The sequence below is a fragment of the Antennarius striatus genome, chromosome 22 (assembly GCF_040054535.1).
Source record: "Antennarius striatus isolate MH-2024 chromosome 22, ASM4005453v1, whole genome shotgun sequence".
Taxonomy (NCBI): Eukaryota; Metazoa; Chordata; class Actinopteri; order Lophiiformes; family Antennariidae; genus Antennarius; species Antennarius striatus.
In genome coordinates, this window is record NC_090797.1 from 12,891,513 (window position 1) to 12,913,101 (window position 21,589).

A 21,589-nucleotide genomic window follows, 5' to 3' on the forward strand; every position below is an offset into this window, starting at 1 on the left:
CTTTGGATCATTTTATGACATGCAACCGAAATTACTGAATCAGCTTTTAACATCCCTCATGTAGTATTTGTGCTGACATAAAACATGAACTCGGACACAAAATTATCACACAAATTTATTGACAAAAGATTTACTAAACAAATACACATGTTATATACAAGAAAAGATACAGGCACTGATTCAGTTTCGCTCAGGGACGATGGGCCAGCAGGGGGTTGACTTATGGTTCATTCCAGCCAGGAATGACTCAGGAGCTGCTCCAGAGTGGGACGCTGCTGAGGGTCCTCAGCCAGACACAGACCCAACACGTTTTGGCAGTTTGGAGACAACTTCTGACTGATGCAGAGGCTCTTCAAAAAGTGTTGGTGCAGCATGTTATAGAGAACCACTCCCATCTGCCACACAGTAACAGGCCTGCTACTGTACACTGAACTCCAGGACCACTCTGGTGGGTAATAGGAAGGGGTTCCACGATATATACCTTCGATTGTGTCCCCGTCATTGATAAACATGCTTAGACCAAAGTCAATTATCCTCAAACGTGGAACACCGCTGCTGATGTCAACCAAGATATTTTCCATTTTGATGTCTGCATGGAAAATCTTGTTGGCATCAAGTTCTCTGACAGCTTCCACCAGCTGCTTGAAGAAGAGTCTGGCCTCCTCTTCCTCTAAAGTACCTCCTCTGGACTTGCTGTAATTCAAGAGGTCAACCGCTGGAAATGGACATTCCATGACGATGATGAGCTCCTCCTCCAGGTCGTAGTGGTCCAGGAGGGAAATGGATGCTGACTGGCTAACCGATCCTCCTGCTTGTTGACTCATCTTCATGAAAAGCACTTCAAGAGGCATCTTGCTCCTGTCGTCGTCTTCACGGAAAACAAGGGTCTGGGGAATGTGCTTGATCGCTACGTGGACAAAATCTTCCTTCCTGTAACCCATGTACACAGATCCATGGCCTCCATCACCGAGTCGGTACAGTTGACAATATTTATCCTCAAACTGCTTCTTCTTCTTCACTGGACTGATTTTCTTGTCCGGCTCCTGTGTCTCCATGGACTGAGATTGAGACCCACGTCTCCTGGTGTGGATTTTCTTCCTCAGGAACGTTCTTAGTCCTGTCATTGGCATCAGAAAACACTGAGTTAGTACCTTCACTCCATGATTACAATGTTACTATTCTACAATGTAATTTAAAGCTTTTAAATTACGTTAAACCACAGGAAAGCAGCAACTAAATATTTAAATCGAAATTAAATGTTTTTAAAATACATTATAAATTTAATTTTACAACTACTGGTTTAAGCTGACAGCAGGTTTGTCTTATGTATTGTACTGAAGTGGAATTCTGAGCTACTTCTACTTCATGTTAGAAAGGAAGACAAACTTTTTGTTGTCTTGTTTGCAAAAGTTCGCAAACTGTGATGCTCCTGTTATAGACAGTAGTGGATTAAATTTCCAGAGACTTACTTGAAAATAAACCCGTCTGTTGTTCAGCCCCCTGAATCTTTGTGGGGTCTCTGAGGTCATCAGAGGTCTTCCATTGATGAAGAGGCTGAGGCTGAAGTCTGTAGTCAGCTGTGAATCTCCAAAAACGCTTAAAAACTGTCGGAGACATTGTAGAAATCTCATTACAATTATATTATATGTATATTATTAATATACAGACACTGCTGACAAAGACAAATTAAACAAGGCAGTCAGAGACCGACATCCCTGAATTCAAAATTTTACCCTGACTTTCATAATGTTCCTTACTTTCAGCAATGACTTCTATAATGTTCTATCGAGTATGACATTGACCTAATTTTCCAAAGGTGAAGGTCATCATCACATTTTTGTGCCTCTGGCTTCCTGAATATGTTGCTTTTCGTTTTGTGATTAAATCTCATCAGGTATCAGAGAGGTGTTCCGAAAATGGTATAAAAGTAAAAATTTGATCTTTGACCTAGTTTTTCAAGGTCAAGGTTGTGATCTAATTTTTATCCTTTTGCCTCCCTGAATATAACGCCTTTTGGTTCGTTTTTCTATCTCATCCGGTTCCTAAGATATGTGCAAAAAATGAACAAAAGTTGAAATTTGACCTTGACCTAGTTTTCTCAAGGTCAAGGTCATCATCTCATTTTCATCCCCTTTGTTGCCCGAGGATTGTGCTTTTTGTTTTATCTTTCTATCTGCAACAGATAGAAAGATAAAAGATATTTAGTGGATGGAAGGACGGACACACGAACACTGACATCATCGCTTCATGGGATGTAATTAGAGATCATCAATTTTCAAATTTCATTTTGCAATACTTGTAATCCAAATTTTTTGATAATGATTCGAATCCCTGAAGTCACCTCTGATATGATGAACCACAAACGTGAATTTTCTACGTGTGTTTCTATTTTTTCTTGATTAAACACTGAATAACAGTTTTCCACGGGTTGAATTAAATGTTGGTGGATTTACCTTTCATGGCTGCAGATCGATGACAGAAACAAGTTGAGTGCTGCTCGGATCTCGGTGCTGACTGTAGTGTAACTGTGAGGGTCTGTCTCAGTAACGTTACACAGGTGTTGATACCTGAGGCGGTTTGGCTTTGAAGTTAGGGTCTTTGTGACGTCACCGGCTGCAGCAGCGTTATGGACTCAGCCGTTGTCTGGAAAACGAACCGGTTTGGGACCCGCTGGGTCCGAATTAAAAAAATAATCTCATAATTCAGACCAGAAACGAAGGACTATGAGGAAATATTTAATACTACATCAGGCAATTATGATTTTAAAAAATTTTTTATGATAAAAATAAAAATTGTGGAAACACTTTAACATTGTGACGCTATCTGACAGCTTCATGTGCAACTTTGGCTCATTGTTTTTCGCATCTGAAATAAATATTAAAAAGCCGACAAATATGACTTTAAAAGCCTCCGACTCTCATTTTAATAAGAATTAAACACCAGATCCTTCAAATTCTGAGTAGAAATCAAGCAGCTTCATCTCGTTTATTATTTGCGTTAAAGCACAAACAAAAAATTATTAATAACAATTTAACGAAAGCAGATTTGTTTTTCTACATTATTGATTAATATTTAATGATATGAAATAATGTACAATATTTCTTAAATTAATGTGAAATTTTCCGAATATTATGTATGATGAAAAACAATGGGTGCCTGCAGCAGAGAAGACCCATTTATATTTGAAAAAACATAGTCAACTTTATTTTCAATTGTACCATGTATGCACGACATACAGCACAGATGAAATTACAGTCTGCAACCTGGGAATAAATTTGTTAAGCCGACTGAATAACCCACAACCCAAACAGATAAGGCAGATTTTACAGGTTTTATTCCTATAAATGTATTGGAACATGTGGTCTGGACTTGTGCAGTCTTTGAGCGTTGCCACAGGCAACAGAATTGAGCAGTTTTTGATTCCTTTACGTTTTGAACTGTTTTTCCAGCCTCCTGCCTGCAGGTGGCGCCCCGTCCATTCAGACCCGTTCATATGAACTCAGAGGAAACAGAGCGGACTGTGTTCTTTCCGGTCATATGAGTCAGACAATCTTATGAAGGTGAAGGTCTGACAGAACTGAGCAGCAGCTTCATCTGTCTGTCTGTCCAGGTTCTGTCTGTCCAGCTCCGCGTCAGTGAACATCCAGCTGTGAAGTCACTGAACCACAACACAAACATCACTTCATCTCCAAACAGGACATTTCACTGCAGTCTTTACTGCCTGTGGAGGGGGCAGAAACTCTTACTAATCAGACATCAGACATCAGACATCAGACTTCAAGCACAACTCGGATACATGCCACATACAGAAGTACTCCGATGACACCGCGATAGTGGCATGTATCCGGGAGGGTGATGAGGGGGGGTACAGGGCATTGGTGGCTGACTTCGTGGAGTGGTGCCAACAGAACCAGCTCCAGCTCAACGTCTCCAAGACAAAGGAGATGGTTCTGGATTTCCGGCGGGCACCTCCCTCTCCACAGCCGGTGATCATCAAAGGCAGTGAGGTGGAGGTGGTAGAAAACTATAAGTACCTGGGACTGCAGCTAGACAGCAGACTGGACTGGTCACTCAACTCCAACTGTGTGTACAAGAAGGGGCAGAGCAGGATGTACTTCCTAAGGAGGCTGGCCTCCTTCAACATCTGTCCTAAGCTCCTTTTCATGTTCTATCAGTCCGTAGTCTCCAGTGTGCTGTCATACGCCATTGTGTGTTGGGGTGGGGGGGCCAGGAAAAGAGATATGGACCGTCTGAACAGACTCATCCGCAGAGCAGGCTCAGTGGTCGGGCTGAGCCTGGACTCTGTGGAGACGCTTCTGGAGAGCAGGACCATGTCTAAAATTAAGGCCATCATGAACAACACCAGGCACCCCCTACACACCACCTTCTCCCAGCAGAGAAGCACCTTCAGCGGCAGACTGCTGTCACACAGCGCCTCCACAGAGAGGCTGAGGTCCTCCTTCGTGCCCCGTGCCATCAGGGGGTACAATGACTCTCTCAGGAGGAGCGGGGGGGAGGTGGCGAGGTCAGCACGGGGTTGAATATGGATTTAATTTAATTTAAATTTAATTTTATACTGTTGTATATATATATATATAATTTATTTATTTTTTATACTGTTTTATATTTTAATTCAATTTTATACTGTTTAGATTTTATTTTATACTGTTTATATTTTAATACTGTAATATTTTTAAATTTTATACTGTTTATATTTTAGTTATAGTTTAGTATATAAGTCCTGTTAGTGCTGCATGTGTCTGTCTGTTAGTGTAATGTATGTCTTGTGGTATGTCCTGTGATGTCAGTGTTTCCTTTTCTCCTGGTGTTTATCCAGTATTATTTGTTATTTAATGCCTGAGCAGTGGATATATGCAATTTCCTCCGGGATTAATGAAGTATCTATCTATCTATCTATCTATCTATCTATCTATCTATCTATCTATCTATCTATCTATCTATCTATCTATCTATCTATCTATCTATCTATCTATCTATCTATCTATCTATCTATCTATCTATCTATCTATCTATCTATCTATCTATCTATCTAATTCACTGTAAACTAAATAACACTGTAGAACTCACTCCTCCATTAAGACACACTGGTTCTCCTGTTAACTAATTAAAATAAAACAGCGTTAAAACATAATTCTGTCTCTATAAAAATCTTCTCCAGGTAGAGTTTGGTGTCGGATCTCTCCAGCTTCCTGTCACCACAAAAACACGTGTAAAGATGAACTGGTGTCTTTTATTTGCCCAGAGGCATAAATGTAAGTGTGACTGGTTGTTCTTCATGTACGACAAACTGCCAACTTGTCCAGGCCATACTCCTCCTGCCCAGCCTGCTCCAAACTCTCCAGCCTCCTTTTAACATGATCAGCGGAACACAAAGTTGACGGATGAATCAAGATACTGACAAAAATGATGAAAAATGCCTGTCAATATTGTCAAAGTCTCCTGAATGGCATAAATTGAGTGGATTTCCTGATTCTAACCGTAAGAAAATAGATTCCTGGACCACACCACACAGGAGGGTGGACAGCACTGGATGAAGGGGCAGCGTCTCCAAAAACACTTAAAATACACAAGAATCTGGTGTTTGTCAAAAATCTTCCTCAGTTTTTCAGACACTCCAGACACACATGGGATCACTGTACCGTTACGCCTGCTCTCCTTCTCTTCTGTCCTCACTGTGTTATTCTTCTGGATCTTCTGTGAGCCTTCACAAAGGTCCGGTCAGGATATCCTGTTCTTTCACCTGGTCTTGGGTACTGGTTGGTGACTTGTCAGGCCTGTTTGTCAGTGTCCTGATGGCGCCAAGCTGGTGCCCAAATGGATGGTGAGAGTCAAAAAACAGGTGTTGGTCTGTTTGTGTTGGAGTCCTGTATACCCCAACACTCACACTTCCGTCATCTTTGATGTTGCTGTCCACCGAGTTGATGTGTCCGGTGAAAGGTTGCACCTCGTGGATTTTGCTCTTGTGTCGTCCATGTACCAGAACCAGTGGCTTGGTGTTGCTCCTTTGAACGAGGTCAGGGCCATGTGTTCCACTTCTTCCATGTACAGATTGGACGCAACAGGAGACACCTGAGAGCCCATGGCACATCCGTGTTTCTGCCTATAGAAGCTCCCTCTGTACTGGAAAAAGTTGCTGTTTAGGCAGAGGTCCAGAAGTTGGCAGATCTAGTCAGGGTTGAAGTTTGTCCTGTCGCTGAGGGTGTTGTCCTGTGAAAGCCGTTGCTTTACTGCTTCCACTGCCTCCATTGCATGAACACATGTGAACAGGGAGGTGACGTCATAGGATGCCATGGTCTCATCTGTATCCAATCTCAGTCCTCTCACCTTTTCCACAATGTCCATGGAGTTCTGTATTTGGTAGTGGTTCTTCCTTACGAATGGGGCCAAGATGGTGGCAACATGCTTGGCGATGTCGTATGTGATGCAGAAGGGTCTCCTTCTTTATGATTTTGTGGAGCCCATATATGCATGGAATGGCTTCCCCAGGGTACAGGCAATGGTATAGCAGGTGGTTTATAGTTTCCTCCATTTGTAGGCATTCCACCACGTTGTTTTTGTAGCTGCTGGTTGGGTCGTGCTTCAGGGTCTCATCAGTGCTGCTGTCGCTGAGTAGAGACATTACCTTGCTGTGGTAATCTGGTGTGTAGGCAACAGAATGTAAGTGGAAATGTTTATTCACAGTTTAATTGACAAGTTTGACTTATATCTAAAGAATAAGACAGTTGATCAACTCAATAAACCAGACTAAATACATCAGTGTGCAAACACGTTTAATCTTGCATGTCAGAATACTTTTGAGTTTTGTGTCTATGTGTCTAGATGGGAGTTTTTTTCACTTGGAGCACATTCATACAAGTACAAATGTGGTGGCTTTATCTGCTACAACAGAAAGGGTCGCAGTTCCTGAATTGACCTGACAAACAGCACAAATGGTTTCTCAAGCAGTTTGTCCGACAACTTCTCAAGAACATTCTCCTGTAGTGAATGAAAAATTAATATTTTGTTACATAATTTATTATTGTTTAAGAAAGTCTTGCCCCTCACACGCTTCATATCCCCAGTGGGTCTAACATGGTAGGTTCCAAAGTTGTCAGTGGTCGATCTAAGGTCGTACCAATGAAAACTTTTTGGAGGGGTCTGGGATGAACCACTTCTCCCACAGATCCAGGTGAACAGCCGGGTAATTCCACGGTTTGAACGGACCATTCCAGTGCAGAAGCTGTGCATCCTGTATGAAGTTCTCTGGATAGCGAGCATCTGGACCCCATCCTGGACAAACAGGAACTCAGCTGAGGTCAGTGCTGCAGAATCTGACTTTACCTGTGTAAGTATCAGTGGTAACCATTCCACTTTGGAGAGCTTGAACTGATTCTACATATTAACAGTGATGACCTCACCCAGGTGTCTGACGTGCCACAGTGGGTCCAGTGTTGTGAACTTGTCATGAAACACAATGAGCATCGGTGGAGTGGCTACACCTCCAGCCATGGCGCTACTGTATAAGTTCAGCCTAGTGGAGAACAGGAAGAGGGTTTCTGATCAGGTGGAGCTCTGACTGCTGCGCAGCTCTTCAAACTATGCTGAAGTACAGTTTCCGCACTATAAGGCGCACTTAAAAGTCTTGAATTTTCTCAAAAACCGACAGTGCACCTTATAATCCAGTGTGCCTTATATATGGAAAAAGTTTTAGGATAGGGCATTTGTTGAAGTTGTGCCTTTTAATCCAATGCGCCTTATAATGCGAAAATTACTGTATTAGGACCACACTGAGTAAAAAATCTGAGAAAAAAATTATTTCCAAGACATAAAATTAAATTAGCAAAACAAGGTCAAAATTAAGAAAACGATAATGATGGCAGTTATTTTTTCTGACAAGCAATATCATGAGAATAAAGCCAATAGTTTGGTAAAGAAAATCTTACAGATTACAGGGAAAGAAGTCAAAATTAAAGATGGAATGTTATATAAAAATTTGTGTTAAACCTACCCTGAACATGAAGAGTCAACTCCATGTTCTTCATTTTGAAACTTGTCTGATATTTTCCCTGCAATGACTTTAAAAATTATTCTGACAGAATTTGTATATGACATTATTCCCCTAAAATCATGGCCTTAGAGCTTTTTTCATTTCTTGTAATATGATTTTTCAAAATATGGGATTTTTTCCCCTTGATGTCATGAAAGTCTTACATAGCAATAAAGATTGCTTTTAATGTTAAATTGCATTCCAATTGAAAATAGTTAACAGTGAAAAGAAAACTGCCAAAGACTAAAAAATGAAATATTAACATTTTAAAAGACTGAAATACCACATATAGAAAACTAAGGGAGTGCTAACCAAAGGATTTTTTACATTTTTCAGATAAAAGAAGAGTAACGGATCAGGGAATCTCTATTCTATAGCACCGGCTCCTCCAACTCACTCTACTTATTAAAATTCTGTTCTGTGTGCTAAGCCTCAGAGAAATTTTCCAAGTAAACTTGTGTTTAAGTTTATCCTGAGCATCAGACATGAGTTGGTCATGAACATTTCTAGAAATTGCTGATCACTGTGCACACCTGAAATTTTCCATCCATTTCTCCAGTTGTTTGGTAATCTTCTGTTTCTTCCATTCACCAATATCTGCCACAAACACCCCAGGATTGAAAGAACAATCTTTGGGATGGATGCCCAGATCTACAACTTCCTGTTTCCTGTAGTCCAGGAAGCCCATGTAGGTTGTCTAAGGGAAAACTCAGAGGAGAGGATGCCATGTTTCAATGATCAGCAAAGAAACATATAGCATAAATGTTGATGGCTGCATTTGAAGTGTTGTACTGTACCTGTATAAAATCAGCTGACTATAAATGATGACTATTTTTGGCCTTAGTAAACTATTGTTTAATAAGGCCAAAAACAAATCAGTCAGCCCTTGAGTTTCCTTTAGAGCCAGTGTCACTAATGGACTGTTCTGACTTTACAGCAACGAACCTCAATGAAAATGAATGTATGCAGAAAAAGCATGTGAAAACACACAGTGATGTGATAACAGACAGAAAGCTGAATCCACCTGCATGCTGATGGTGCGCACCATGTCATGCGTGGGGGGCAGGTCGCAGTCAGTGGCGAAAGCAGCAGCATGACCCGACTTCAGTTTGACACTAAACAGATCCTTGATGTCACCTGCAGTGCATGAACACAGAATAACGCATCGTATTTACATGCATTCCAGTTCCCATTAGTTTCTTTGATGATTGCTGTTCTTGTTTTTTTAAAAACTTTATTCTACTGCAGAACTTTTTACCACGATAATCCACATCTCCTCAATCAAAGCAATTACAGTATTTTCCACATTATAAGGTGCACTGGATTATAAGGTGCACCTTCAACAAATGGCCTACTTTAAATCTCTTTTCATATATAAAGCGTGCTGGATTATAAGGCGCACTGTCAGATACAGTACAGTATTTGTCATCTCTATTTGGTGGCTGTATAGTATGTACAGGTGTTTAGCTCTGGTGGAAGTAAGTTCTTAATCTGTGCCTGTGCTGCTGCAACAATGATATACAAAATGCAATGTGGTGTCTGCTGCAGACACAAAAAAAACCCCCACATGGTACACATGAAACTACTCTTGGGATCAGTTCACACATGAAAATGATGTAGTGAGATCTAGGAAGTCATTGATGACTTGGTTGGTTTCACACACACTCCATTGACCCCGGCGGATGTATGAAATAAATCAGATACATACCTTGTACAATGACATCATCGTCCAAGTATATCACCTTTTTATGGTTGATGTCAAGTAGAGGTAAGTAAAAGCGTGCAAAGTTGAGCTGCGGAACGAAAGCATTTGACTGTTAGCTGATGCATTTAGACTGTGGGGTCACACAATCTAGAGCTGCAGCAGGACAACAGGTCCAAAACCAGAACTCACTGGATGTAAAAGATCAGGACGAGAAGAATCTGGTTTCACCTTTCCTCGCAGCACCATGGGGTTAAATTCAAGAATCTTATACTTGATGCCTTTCAGTTTAGTCTTCTCTATGTACTGCCTGGAAGGAGGTCAAGGTGAGTGAACACAAGAGTCGTCAAACCACACCTATCAATATATCATGGCTCAATGTTAATGGTGCTCAACAATCACAGAGAACAATGCTAAAAAATATTAAAAAGCCTTAAATTTGGAGTAAATGCAAAAATGAGTAAAAGTACATTGAATGACAGATGATGTGCACAACAAGAGAACTCCTGCAGACATGTCATTCATCAAATCCCTAAAAACAGGACGAACCTGGTCTGTTTGATGGCATCACGGAGAGTAACAATGTAGAAGAACACGCTGGCATCTGTATTGCTATGTATGCTGTTGATGGTTGCCATGGTTGCACCCATGCGTTCCTCTGATGCACAGATGATGATGGGGATGGTGTTGTCCTTTGGCGCTGTCACCGTAGGAACATGTGCTTCTTTCCTGACACTCTTCAAGCGTCCTGAGAGGAATCAGAGGACAGGGCAGAAGGCGGGGTACACCCTGGGTAAGTTGCCAGTTTTTTGCAGGGCCACACAAGGATTTATTTAGATTTAGGTAATTATTACAAGTGAATTTAGTGATGAAATAGAACATTAATTGTTCAGTTCACATCCAATGCATTCTAGGAACTCTCATGCCACCCAGACAGACATTCTTGCGTATCTGGGAAATATCTGAACATTTCTAACACGATCTTTGCTGCACAACAAATCCCACAGAAAAAAGAAAATCTAAATGAGCAACATAATAATCTATTCCTTAATGATGGGCCTCACACCATTGGTTCCTACAGATGAGCTCTTTTTTCAAAGGTTTTCTACAAAAATGCTCCATCGTGAACTAAAACAGCTGGATTACAGAAGCTTTTCTTAAACTTCCTGACGAATAAAGGATACATTCCCTCTACTGTAAATCTTTGCAGTCAATCTCCATGTAAGTTGGTTAAGTGATCTGATATATTGATCTTGACAGTGCTATGCTGTACACTGCAATACAATCTATGAAAAAAAATGTGATTACAGAAATTTCATGTTATTGACAAGACTTTATTGTTAATGTTACTACACACAAGAATACATTAATGAACTACACTTTTATTTGCAGTAAAATTGTTAAATTATAAAATACAGTAAGGAATTGAGTATTAAGGCAACAATATGGTGAAAATAAACTCAAACTGCCCAGTAACTACATTTAATACCTCTGTAGATAGATAGAGAGAATCCATGTTGATATGCTGCTACTATTACGTACATTACAGTAAATGTCATGGGTTTGACTTTATTACTTTACTTGATTACTAGAAGTAATGCACAGTTCTAGTACTCATTTATAACAGGAAGATTCACAACTTCAGAGTACAATGGAGACCTAGAGAAGAAGAGGACAAAGGCCTGGGATCTACTGCGAAACATGTGACAAGCCTACTTTACTGCTCTAATGTTTTATAGATATGAATGAAACCTGTGTCGATGTACCTAGTGGTTTGGGTGGAGGGGGGGCTCGGTACAGTGTACTGTGTATGAGGTAACACACCATCAGCACCAGCAGCACCAGGAGGATCCGGTTAACTGAAACACATGGAAGAGAGGCCCATCTAGTGTTAGCCAATCAAACCCTCATTACATTTTCTGCTGATAAATTATATACTACAGAAATAAAAATGTGCATAAAATGTGACATGACATTTTTGGTTGTCATGTTTCCTTATAATGGCTGCAGAAAAGCCACACCAGTACTCATCTGCAACCAGTTAAAAATACTTTTATCATTTTGGATCCGTCTCAAATGTCGTAAATTACTGTTCACTCAATTTGTTACATTCAACAACCCTGTGTTTGAAACGATGAGTTTATTTATTAATTCATTCATTAATTTCATTATGTTTGCCTTTTAAGCTCCTCTTGCAAAAAGGTCACTCAGAATTAGCAATGTTAGAGGTGACTATGTTGGGGGAAAAAAGGGTGTGTGTACTTATCAATCACCTCTTTTGATGAATTTGAGTATTTTTGTAAGAATTTGTCACTTGTGAAAATCTTTATTGAAACAAATTAAGGCAGGCGTATCACCAGGGGACCCATGAGGTAGTTTGCTGTCCAGTCTCTGGTCTTGCTCACTGACTGCTAAGTCTTGGACCTTGAAGCATCAGGGAACTATTGGCAGTGAGGTTATGCTGCTGAAGGAACTTTGGAGTACTGGGATGAGAATGTAGGAATGCTGATGGGGATAGCCAAAACCGGCTCCAGAACTGATGTTTGGCATAGGCAATGAAACTGAATTTGGCAGATTCTCAGGGGACACAGTCATAGTATAAAGGGCCACTTTGAGAACAAGCAAGCTAAAGATGGTTTTCAATATCACCATCACCAGCAACACTTTCCAACTCCTCTTGGATCCTGAGGTGTTTCAAAGTCACATGACACATATAATATTTCCATTTCTGGCTTAACGTAGTCCGATATCTGCTGAGTTATTTTGATGTGATGTGAAATCTGAATCTATGAGGTGTTAATGTTACGCTGCTCGGCAGGGGTTGTGACAGAAAGGAGAACTACAGTCTCTGCATACGGAGGCACGTTCATGTTCATATCTACAAATGTTCATAAGTCGAACATTCATATCTTGAGGACTACCTGTATAGAGACCTGTAAAAGGTTAGTTGGTTAGAATGCAAACTAAAGTTGGAATCACCATTATCACCTTTACATATGACTTAATTTTCACTTACTTTTTCTCAGGAGAGACATTTTTCATGTTTGCTTTCAGCAACATCTACAAAAACAGACAGGAAGAAAACAGAAGACCTAAGAGACACTCAATTCTGTCACCAGAGACACACAACTGACTAGTACATGATAAATGCCCATTCTAGTGAAATGATCGATAATATCCGCTTCACCTCTGGGTGGAGATCATAATAGCTGACTGGTGTATTTACATATTTAATTCATTATGTTTAAGATTGTGCTTTTCCAACTATGACAAATTTTTATTCACAAGCCAACCAATTAAATGGCTTTTGACTTCTTTGCTGCTTCAAACTCTATTTATTATTCTTATTGTCATCGGTGGCTTTAACTGACCCCGTTATTTGCATTTCTGGTATGAAGTGGATAAGCCTCAGCAGGAAATGACATGCTTTAAGCTACTCATCAGGTTAGTTGTTACACATACAGAACAGCATCTGACACTAACTACTATATTAACAGACAGCTGAAATGGAATAGGCTGTGCAGAACATTTGTTTGAGGTGTGTCGTTGTCCTTGTTTGGTGCAGCACAACACATCTGGAGCTGTTTAGCTCGGATACTTTTCCCAGAAGGCAGAGCAGCTTAAATACTGTCTCCAGCCTGCAGTTGAGCAACTGGCTATCCACCCATGACTACAATGTAATGCGCTTGTTCAACAGTTATTAATGCAATGAAGATTGCAGAACTGTACCATCAGAAATATCGTGTCACAATGTTATATATATGATTGATTTTGATAACATGTATGACAAATCTCTCTTAAATATCTTCTTCAAGGAAGTGATTTATATGAATGGTTTCTGATCATTTGGCACTTAGGAAACTACTTTGTACACACAGTTCCAAAGAAGTTCCAAAAAGTGGGCATGTGCTGTAACTGTGTGTGTTTCAAGTGAAGTGAGTGGGGGGTGGGGATCCAGTCTGAACCACAGAAGTCATCACCAAAAAGAAAAGAAAAAAGGGTTTTCAGAGTTAGTTCTTCAGTCTGGGATTTAAATATCTGGGGAATAAATATTTGGAATCAACAAACAGATAAACTATTTCAAACCTATGACCATGACTTGCAGAGTCATGAAACATATTGAAACAATCAACTGTCCAGCGTTTTCTTTTTTTGTTTGGGACACTGTCCAAACATTTTAAATAAGGAAACTTCATATCTCTTCTTTTTGAAGAGATGTGATTTTCTATGTGTCGTGGGACAAACAGTTCTGATAAACAATGACAGAACAGGAGGGTACAAATAGCACAAAACTCAGGAACATATCTGCGAAAACATGATCAACTGCAAACACGGCCTTAAACACAGATATAAAGTAAAGAGGCGCGCCCCTGCAGGTAATATAGATGATCACTTATTTAAAAGTGTAGTGCATGCAAAAGAACATTGAAAATGTGTGGAATAGACTGTCTCACCAGGTTTAGCGGTGCTGATGTGGTGTGAGTCATTCCTGTGAGTCAAACATGTTGTAAAGCCTGTGAGGACACTGAGACCCACTCTCTCTAACAGCCCCACCACTTCTCCTCTCTCCCATCCCTTCTTTCTCTCCCCCCCCCTTCCCTCCCTCCATCCATCCAGCTGGGACTCATCTTCCTCACACCCACCCACCCCCGATCAGATCATTCTGTCATTTATCCAGACAATGGATCACCAATGAGACATAGTGATCGTGTAATTCATACCCTTTAAGGAAGTATTCGGTTCAGTTTGACAAAACAAACAACTAAAGTAACTTTGACACTAACTTTTTTCCAGGGAAAAGAATGTTATGTGTATTTCAACTTTATTTAACTGTATTTAATTTGTTGATATTGAGCAAATGAATTGTAAATTGCTGTAAATTGCGATCGCGAACGAAAGAACTACATTACCCATAATGCTTATGGCGTCTATGTATTGGAAGGACGGTTAAAACGCCCTTTAAAACTCTTCCACAAAAGTTTGGGTTCTCCACATTTCTTCAGTACATGATTTCATTTGTTCTTATGGATATTATTACTATTGCTCTGTGGAAATGTGTTTTTATTAATACCAACCAGCTAATTGTCAGAAGATGTTAGAAATAAAACATTTTTTGTCTTGTTTTATTTGACAAAGGTTTCGTTGAGTTATATTTAGTATTTTCGCACACATACGTCAGGCTTTTATTGTCTTTATGTGAAACACACAAAATACACTTAAATTAAATTTATAGCATATTTTCCTTGAATATATCGTAGACGAGACCGTTCCAGTGAAAGGTCATGATTGGCCACTTAAGTTTCCCCTATAAATACATGGTAAACAATCTGTAGCATGTCATAGAGCGCTTCATCTGTGCTTTAAACTGATATAGTACTTTAGGGTTCCTGTAGCTGCCTTTAATCTCCACCCAGCATGGATGAAAATGCTTTAAAACAGCTGATGAAGCTGACTCAGGAAGGACAATTCAGCTCTCTGGAGAAACGGATCACGTCAGGCGGCTCGGCTGCAGCGCAGAGCGTCAGGATCACACACTTCGGACGATCCGGAGACACGCTGCTGCACTACGCCGCCAGACAGGGACACTCGGACATTGTGGAGTATCTCGTCGGGGTGGTGGGCATGGATGTGGAGGTGCACAACAACGACTACAAGAGGCCACTTCACGAAGCTGCGTCCATGGGGCATCAGAGTTGTGTTCGCTGCCTGCTCCAGCGAGGAGCCACGGTGGACTGTCTGAAGAAGGCGGACTGGTGAGATTGTGGACGTGATCACAGCCCTCCTATCGATTTATCTGCTAATAATACGTCACCTCCAGTAAATTGAAAGTGTTACGTACACATGGGAGAGCGCTCGCTGTGATATATGTGAAAACATTCTGTGTAATCCGTGTACACGCTGCTATCCACACTGACATTTAAAACACCCGTCATTAGTGTTAAGTTTGAGGGTTTTTTTCCCCTTTAAATGTTTTTCAGCCTGATCAGAGTTGGTGGTTGTTGGACTAGAAGAATAAAGACTAATGTTTTATTTCTGGTACTTTAAGTGAAGTCGGTAATGACTGTGTTTAAATGACAGTTTTAAAAAGGAAAGAAAACTTATGTTGGTGATTAAATAAGACGACGGTTGTTAGTTGCCATAGTCCTGCAGTGATACTTCATATACCCTGTGTGGCGGTGTGCTGCCAGTTCCCTTCGATAGCTCAGTTGGTAGAGCGGAGGACTGTAGAGGCGCTCAGCTGAAATCCTTAGGTCGCTGGTTCGAATCCGGCTCGAAGGAGAATTCTTTTTATCAATCGGTCGCTAACTTGATCCTGTGAAGCTCTCCTGCAACACAATGAAGAGAGAAAAGAAAAGGAATGAAAAGAACCTAAATCCATGTGTTCAAAAGGATGGACTCACATATTCATGTATTTCCGTGGTACATCCGTGGAAAAGAATCTGTTGTTCATCTGCATCAGCGGGTGATCAAAATGTTTTTCCTGGGGGGCCACGCAGAGAAAAATGTACCAATGTCTGCTGCACTATTAAAGTTAGCAGCAACAAAATCAGTCAAATGTAGGTTTTATATTATGCGTGATAATTCAATATTTGTGTATAAATAAGAAAATATCCTCCATCACTATTTTTTATTCATGGTTATTTATTTATTTTGTTACTATTTTATTACTAAAAGAGTCAACAGCATGTTTTCAAAATACTGTAGATTGGTTATTTAAAGCTGTTAAAATCAATTCACTGGACTTTAAGAAAGTTTTTGGAAAAGTCTTTTATTTTGTGAATTTTGTGACTAATTTTGTCAATTAAATTTTACAATGTCTTTTCCACAAACAGAAAAAAATGAATAACATAAGCACGTTTGTTAACGGATTGGCGATTTGATGAATATTAAACAATTCAAGCAAATTTGAATCCTCGTAGCATTTCACTTCACAAGTTCAGGGTAACCACAAAAAAAAAGGAATTAAAGAGGAAGGCAATGCAGAAGTTAGTAGAACTTAATGCAGAAAGGGAAAGTTGTCAAACTAGACCACACGTGTCAAACTCAAGGCCCGGGGGCCAAATGTGGCCCCCCACATCATTTTATATGGTCAGCGAGAGCATGAAAGGTTAGTGTGTCTAAAAATAAATACTGTAGGTCAAAAATGTGTTTTGACCATAATACAATAATTCAGCCCATTTTAACTCGTTTTGAGCAAAGTTATTTTTCCTTTTTTCATTGATAGTTTGATCCTTGATTGATGGAGTTCTGTGAGCTTAATAACCTGACAAATTAAAATGATTTATGTTATAACAGAGCAACAAGGAAACATGTTTTTTTCTGTAATGTTTGCAACTTGAATAAGTAATATTAAGTTATTTAACTTCAAGGAGTAGTTAGTTACAAGGAGTAGTTACATTTATTTTACATTACATTGAGTTACATTTAGTTACATTTATAAGTTACATCTGGCCCTTTGAGGACAGCCATTATGCTCATGTGGCCCTTGGTAAAAATGAGTTTGACCCCCCTGAACTAGACGAAGTGTAAATAGTGTAAATGTTAATATGACCTAAAGATACAAAACAACTGAAGATAGATGAAGTCTTCTTATAAGAGTTCTGATTAGAACAAAGGAAAACATTAAAGGAAAACTGTGACTGAATATATTTTCAAAAGTTACTTTCATTAATTATGTTGGCATATTTTAAGTCTATTTTTGTTTTCCTGGTCAATAATTTGACTATAAATCAGTTCTAAATGACTGAATCGCTACACCTTCTAAACAATCCAATCATTGGTTCAACATTAATAGTTCAGCAGAAAAAGTATTTTCCTGCTGCCATCCCTGATCAAAAACTATTTGCAGACAAATAATATTGACAGGCAAAGTTTACCAAGTAAAGGTTGTTGAAACTAGTTTACAGAGGTTGTGCGTTATGTAGCCATGTGATAATAAATGATATGATAAAATGGTTACTATTTTTTTTTAAAAATTAGGATATCTAATTAAAAAATGACCACTGTATATTTGAAGCTTTTAATTTGATTTTCAGCATCAGTAGCTGTCAGTGTTGTGTTGTCCCTGTTAGGACTCCGCTGATGATGTCTTGTACTCGGAGGAACTTAGACGTGATTCAGGAGCTGCTGTCCCACGGTGCCGATCCCGCTCTGAAAAATAAAGACGGATGGAACTCCTTCCATATCGCCTGCAGGGAGGGCCATCCTCTGGTGGTGCAACACCTGCTTCATGTTGCCCCAGACATCTGGAGGACGGAAAGCAAGATCGGCAGGACACCGCTGCACACTGCAGGTAAGATGTATCTCTAAATGCTTGAGGTACGAGTTTAATTCTTTAATTCTTTTCCAACAAATTTTCCCCATTTAAAATCATTTTAATCCATTCCAGCCTTGCAATAAAACCCCCAGAAAACAAATTTCTATCAACCAATAGATAAGCATACTTTATATAAGCTACGTAAACATTGATAAAGTATGAAAAGAAAAGCCAAAGTTATAACAGCTTCTATCTCAGAAAACTCGTATGTTGAGCAGCTCGTATCTCGAGGTACTGCTGTATTCTGTGAGAAACATTTTGTATTCATTATCACGTAACACCTTCTGCTCTCTCTGTTTGTCATTCAGCAATGCATGGGTGCCAGGACGTTGTCAGGATATTGCTTGAGAGGTAAATCATTTCTTTTTGCCGAGAATACAATTTCTTTTTATGGAAAATGTGAAACAGAACATATCACTTAAGAAGGATGCAGATTACGGAGCATTTCTTCCATCATTAAAGTAGATTAACCTGGAAATTCCATCTTAATAATCTTCTGAAATAATAAAAGGGACAATAAATGAATAATTTTTCTTGCTGGTTTTAATTTCTTTTGGAACTGTGGTTGTACTTCCCAGCCTCCAGCACTTATAATGAAACTTTCTCTTGTTTTGGTAGAGGTATCGGTCCACACATTTCAGCTCGATGGTGACTTGCAGTTCACAGACAGCTGTGTTTTAGTGATCCTTATTTGCCGGCCTTCTTCCAGATGTTGCCCCCCCGATAGCATCGACAGCTGTGGAGTCACTCCTTTCATGGATGCTATCAGGAATGGACACGTTTCTGTAGCGAGGTTGCTTTTGGAGACGCACCAGGTAAAATATGGCATTTCAGCTCAGTAACTTTTCAGCTGATGTGAACGTGTGTGCTATCCGGATCTGACTTGTGTGTGTGTGTGTGTGTGTGTAGGTTTCTCCAGCAGCGACCGACAATGTTGGGGCCCAGCCGGTGCACCAGGCTGCTGTCACCGGCCAGGACGAGGCGTTGCGGTTCCTGGTGAGAGAACTAAAGGTGGATGTGAACCAGAGGGCGACCGGCATCCAGCTCACTGCCCTGCATTATGCAGCAAAGGTGAGATGAGGGAATTTCTACAATAAAGGATGCATATTTCAGCTGCTTGGGGGTAAGTGCAAAGGTTTTTGATTAACTGGTTTAGTCCTGAAATCTACTTACTGAGAATATGTGGAGACCACTAAGCAAGGAACACAGAGTCAGACAGAAATAGTGGATAAATGATTTAATTAATTCAGTAAACTTAGTAGAATACACAAAATTAAGTCAGACATTATCTATGTACGTCCGTGCCAACAGGAAGACCGATGATGCGTCTCTACAGAAAAGCATTGTTGAGGCGTTCCTTGTTTTATGTCCAAAGATGCCAAAAAAAGAATGAAAATATTTTATTTACAACCTTTTTCTAAGCTGAAAACTATAGTTAACCCCCTCCGTCTGAGGCGGATGCGTGTCTACTTGGCCTGCTAAGAGAGATCAACAGGAAATCCTTTCAGAGAAATCTGCTAACTCAGCAAACTCCAAAAATCTAACATTGTACCTGACGGAGGCAGTTTTTGCTGCCCCTTTACGCAACAAATTTATCAGTCATTTAGGATAAAACTACAGTGGTGTTTAAAGCCAGGGTTAAAACAAAATAAAAATTAAAGTCAGTTCTGCCCCATTTCCATCTGTGTTTTTCAGGAGGGCCAAACCTCCACAATAAAAACACTGCTGGAGCTGGGGGCTGATCTCCATGCTCGGGACGGAAAGGGAAGAAGTGGTAAGACACACACACACACACACACACACACACAAATTACTCATTATGGATCAAGCGAAAATAGAAAGTGAGATGAACCTAGGACAGCACGGTGGCGCAGTGTTGTCGCCTCACAACCCGGCGGGTCCGGGTTCGAGTCCCGCTCTGTGTGGAGGTTGCATGCTCTCTCCGCGTGGGTTCTCAGCTCTCCGGGTTCTCCGGCTTCCTCGCACCTCTAAAAGCATGCGCTTCATGTTGATTGGCTGGTCCCAGATTGCCCGTAGGAGTGAATGAGTGTGTGTGTGTGTGTGTGGTATGTCTTTGTATGTGGCTCTGCGGTGCACTGGCGTCGTGCCTGGAGTGTCCCCCGCCTCACGCCCTATGTCAGCTGGGATAGGCTCCAGCTTCCCGTGACCCGCTACAGCGGATACAGCGGCGGTACATGAAAATGAATAATGAACCTAGTCAGTCAGCTGATTGGTACCCCCCCCACCCCCACCCTCACCACCACCTCCTTTCTCTTCCCAGCGCTGCATATGGCATCCGTCGGGCAGCATGTGGATGCAGCCATGGCGCTCATGCAGCTGGGACTCAAAGACTCAGAGGACGCTTCTGGCACAACAGCACAGCAGCTCGCCAAGAAACCAGATGCAGTGCGACTGTTTGAAAGCGGTCTACAGTGACAAATGAAAGCATTTGTGGAGGACAGACTGGTGGAAATAGAGTATAATAAAGTATTATCTAGCCCAACATTGCCTGATCTGCTGCTTTATAGATGTTTCACAAAATAAAAATAATTTGGTATCAAGAATTTATCCGAAATGAAACATGATTAACATGAAATAGTGGATTCTTCTCTGCTCCTGCAGAGAAGTAGAGAACAAGTGGAATTTTTAAGAAGAGTAGCTGATGGTGTGTCGTCATTTAGTCATATTCATGCAGGTATTCTGTCCTAGGCTGATGCTCTGAGCCAAACCAAGTCAAGCCAAAAAAATTACACACACAAAGACTTAAAGTGGAGGAAACGGTCTGGAACATTTTATGTGAATACAATCAAGTAGTCTGGTTTGCATGGGTGACAGTCAGTCTGCGTTTGTGACAGATCTATGGTCTGTTATACTTACATCAAACCTGACCTCTACGCTCATGGCTTCCACTGCAATAAATGACATTAAAATAACTTGCTGTTTGTAGCAAATGATCATAGTCCTGCATGCGAATAATATCCTGTTTGGAGACCAACCACATGCTAACCTCCTCTGTCTCAAATGACTTATTATTTGTTGTTGATCCCTCAATTGGGGAATTTTTTTTTTCACTGTAGTGTATTTTCACATACATACAGAATCCAGAAGGTGAACTGGAATCTGTCCAGCTACCAATCCACAGTGCACATTGTGGTCCACACCCTTCAGATTGGGCTGCTATCTAGGCAACAAATGAAAGATTTAGATTTTTCGCCATGAGGCATTCACATAGAACTTGGATCTGCAGAAATGTTTATTTACAGGGAAAACGGCTCATTTCCACAGCTGCCTGCATTTCTTTTTCCGCTGCTTCCTGGATTCCACCCTAAATGAAATGTTCTGAATCCCACAATGCGTATGGAATTAAAGTTTCATTTAAAGATGACTGTGATTTCTGTGTTGTACGACGGCCCTCAGGGTTCTTGTGAAGATAAAGAAAATTAAAAAATAATCATTGATCCACTACTTTATCCAGGCCTACTCTTAAATTCAGTGTTTCCAGTCTTTGGGACATTTCCCACTC

General features: G+C 40.4%; 3 protein-coding genes and 1 non-coding gene across 5 annotated transcripts; 2 read left to right on the plus strand and 2 right to left on the minus strand.

Moving 5' to 3' along the window:
- Positions 1-227: 227 nt before the first annotated feature.
- On the minus strand, positions 228-1,124 carry LOC137589681 (serine/threonine-protein kinase pim-1-like). Its single transcript, XM_068307542.1, has one exon. The coding sequence runs from the start codon at positions 1,122-1,124 to the stop codon at positions 228-230; it is 897 nt and encodes a 298-aa protein (XP_068163643.1).
- Positions 1,125-6,774: 5,650 nt separating this feature from the next.
- Positions 6,775-14,326, minus strand: glt8d2 (glycosyltransferase 8 domain containing 2). 2 transcript variants are annotated; one of them, XM_068307281.1, is made up of 10 exons: positions 14,204-14,326; positions 12,766-12,809; positions 11,516-11,608; positions 10,299-10,497; positions 9,942-10,059; positions 9,756-9,840; positions 9,072-9,184; positions 8,581-8,744; positions 7,419-7,531; positions 6,775-7,290 (listed from the first exon to the last, which is right to left on the minus strand). In XM_068307281.1, exons 2-10 carry the CDS (start codon positions 12,782-12,784, stop codon positions 7,124-7,126), a joined length of 1,071 nt encoding a protein of 356 aa, XP_068163382.1. In that variant the 5' UTR covers positions 12,785-12,809; positions 14,204-14,326; the 3' UTR covers positions 6,775-7,123. The 2 variants fall into 2 exon arrangements, with proteins under 2 accessions (XP_068163382.1, XP_068163383.1); XM_068307282.1 differs by having other exon boundaries at positions 11,574-11,608; positions 14,204-14,281.
- A 734-nt stretch (positions 14,327-15,060) lies between these two features.
- Positions 15,061-21,518, plus strand: ankrd16 (ankyrin repeat domain 16). The gene is made up of 7 exons (XM_068307280.1): positions 15,061-15,502; positions 17,822-18,042; positions 18,375-18,417; positions 18,776-18,881; positions 18,976-19,137; positions 19,762-19,840; positions 20,348-21,518. Exons 1-7 carry the CDS (start codon positions 15,165-15,167, stop codon positions 20,500-20,502), a joined length of 1,104 nt encoding a protein of 367 aa, XP_068163381.1. The 5' UTR covers positions 15,061-15,164; the 3' UTR covers positions 20,503-21,518.
- trnay-gua (transfer RNA tyrosine (anticodon GUA)) lies at positions 15,941-16,028 on the plus strand. The gene is given in 2 exon segments: positions 15,941-15,977; positions 15,993-16,028. It is a non-coding gene; the product is annotated as a tRNA-Tyr (tRNA).
- Positions 21,519-21,589: the final 71 nt, after the last annotated feature.

What these genes read in the sequence shown, in the direction of transcription:
- ankrd16 (XM_068307280.1), top strand. Translation starts at nt 15,165, where the DNA reads ATGGATGAAAATGCTTTAAAACAGCTGATGAAGCTGACTCAGGAAGGA. An exon ending in TGCTTTTGGAGACGCACCAG is followed by an intron (nt 18,882 to 18,975) that starts GTAAAATATGGC and finishes GTGTGTGTGTAG; the next exon opens with GTTTCTCCAGCAGCGACCGA. An exon ending in GGACGGAAAGGGAAGAAGTG is followed by an intron (nt 19,841 to 20,347) that starts GTAAGACACACA and finishes TTCTCTTCCCAG; the next exon opens with CGCTGCATATGGCATCCGTC.
- glt8d2 (XM_068307281.1), bottom strand. An exon ending in CGATGATGTCATTGTACAAG is followed by an intron (nt 9,185 to 9,755) that starts GTATGTATCTGA and finishes CATGCACTGCAG; the next exon opens with GTGACATCAAGGATCTGTTT. An exon ending in TGCGCACCATCAGCATGCAG is followed by an intron (nt 8,745 to 9,071) that starts GTGGATTCAGCT and finishes GTTTTCCCTTAG; the next exon opens with ACAACCTACATGGGCTTCCT.
- LOC137589681 (XM_068307542.1), bottom strand. Translation starts at nt 1,124, where the DNA reads ATGACAGGACTAAGAACGTTCCTGAGGAAGAAAATCCACACCAGGAGA.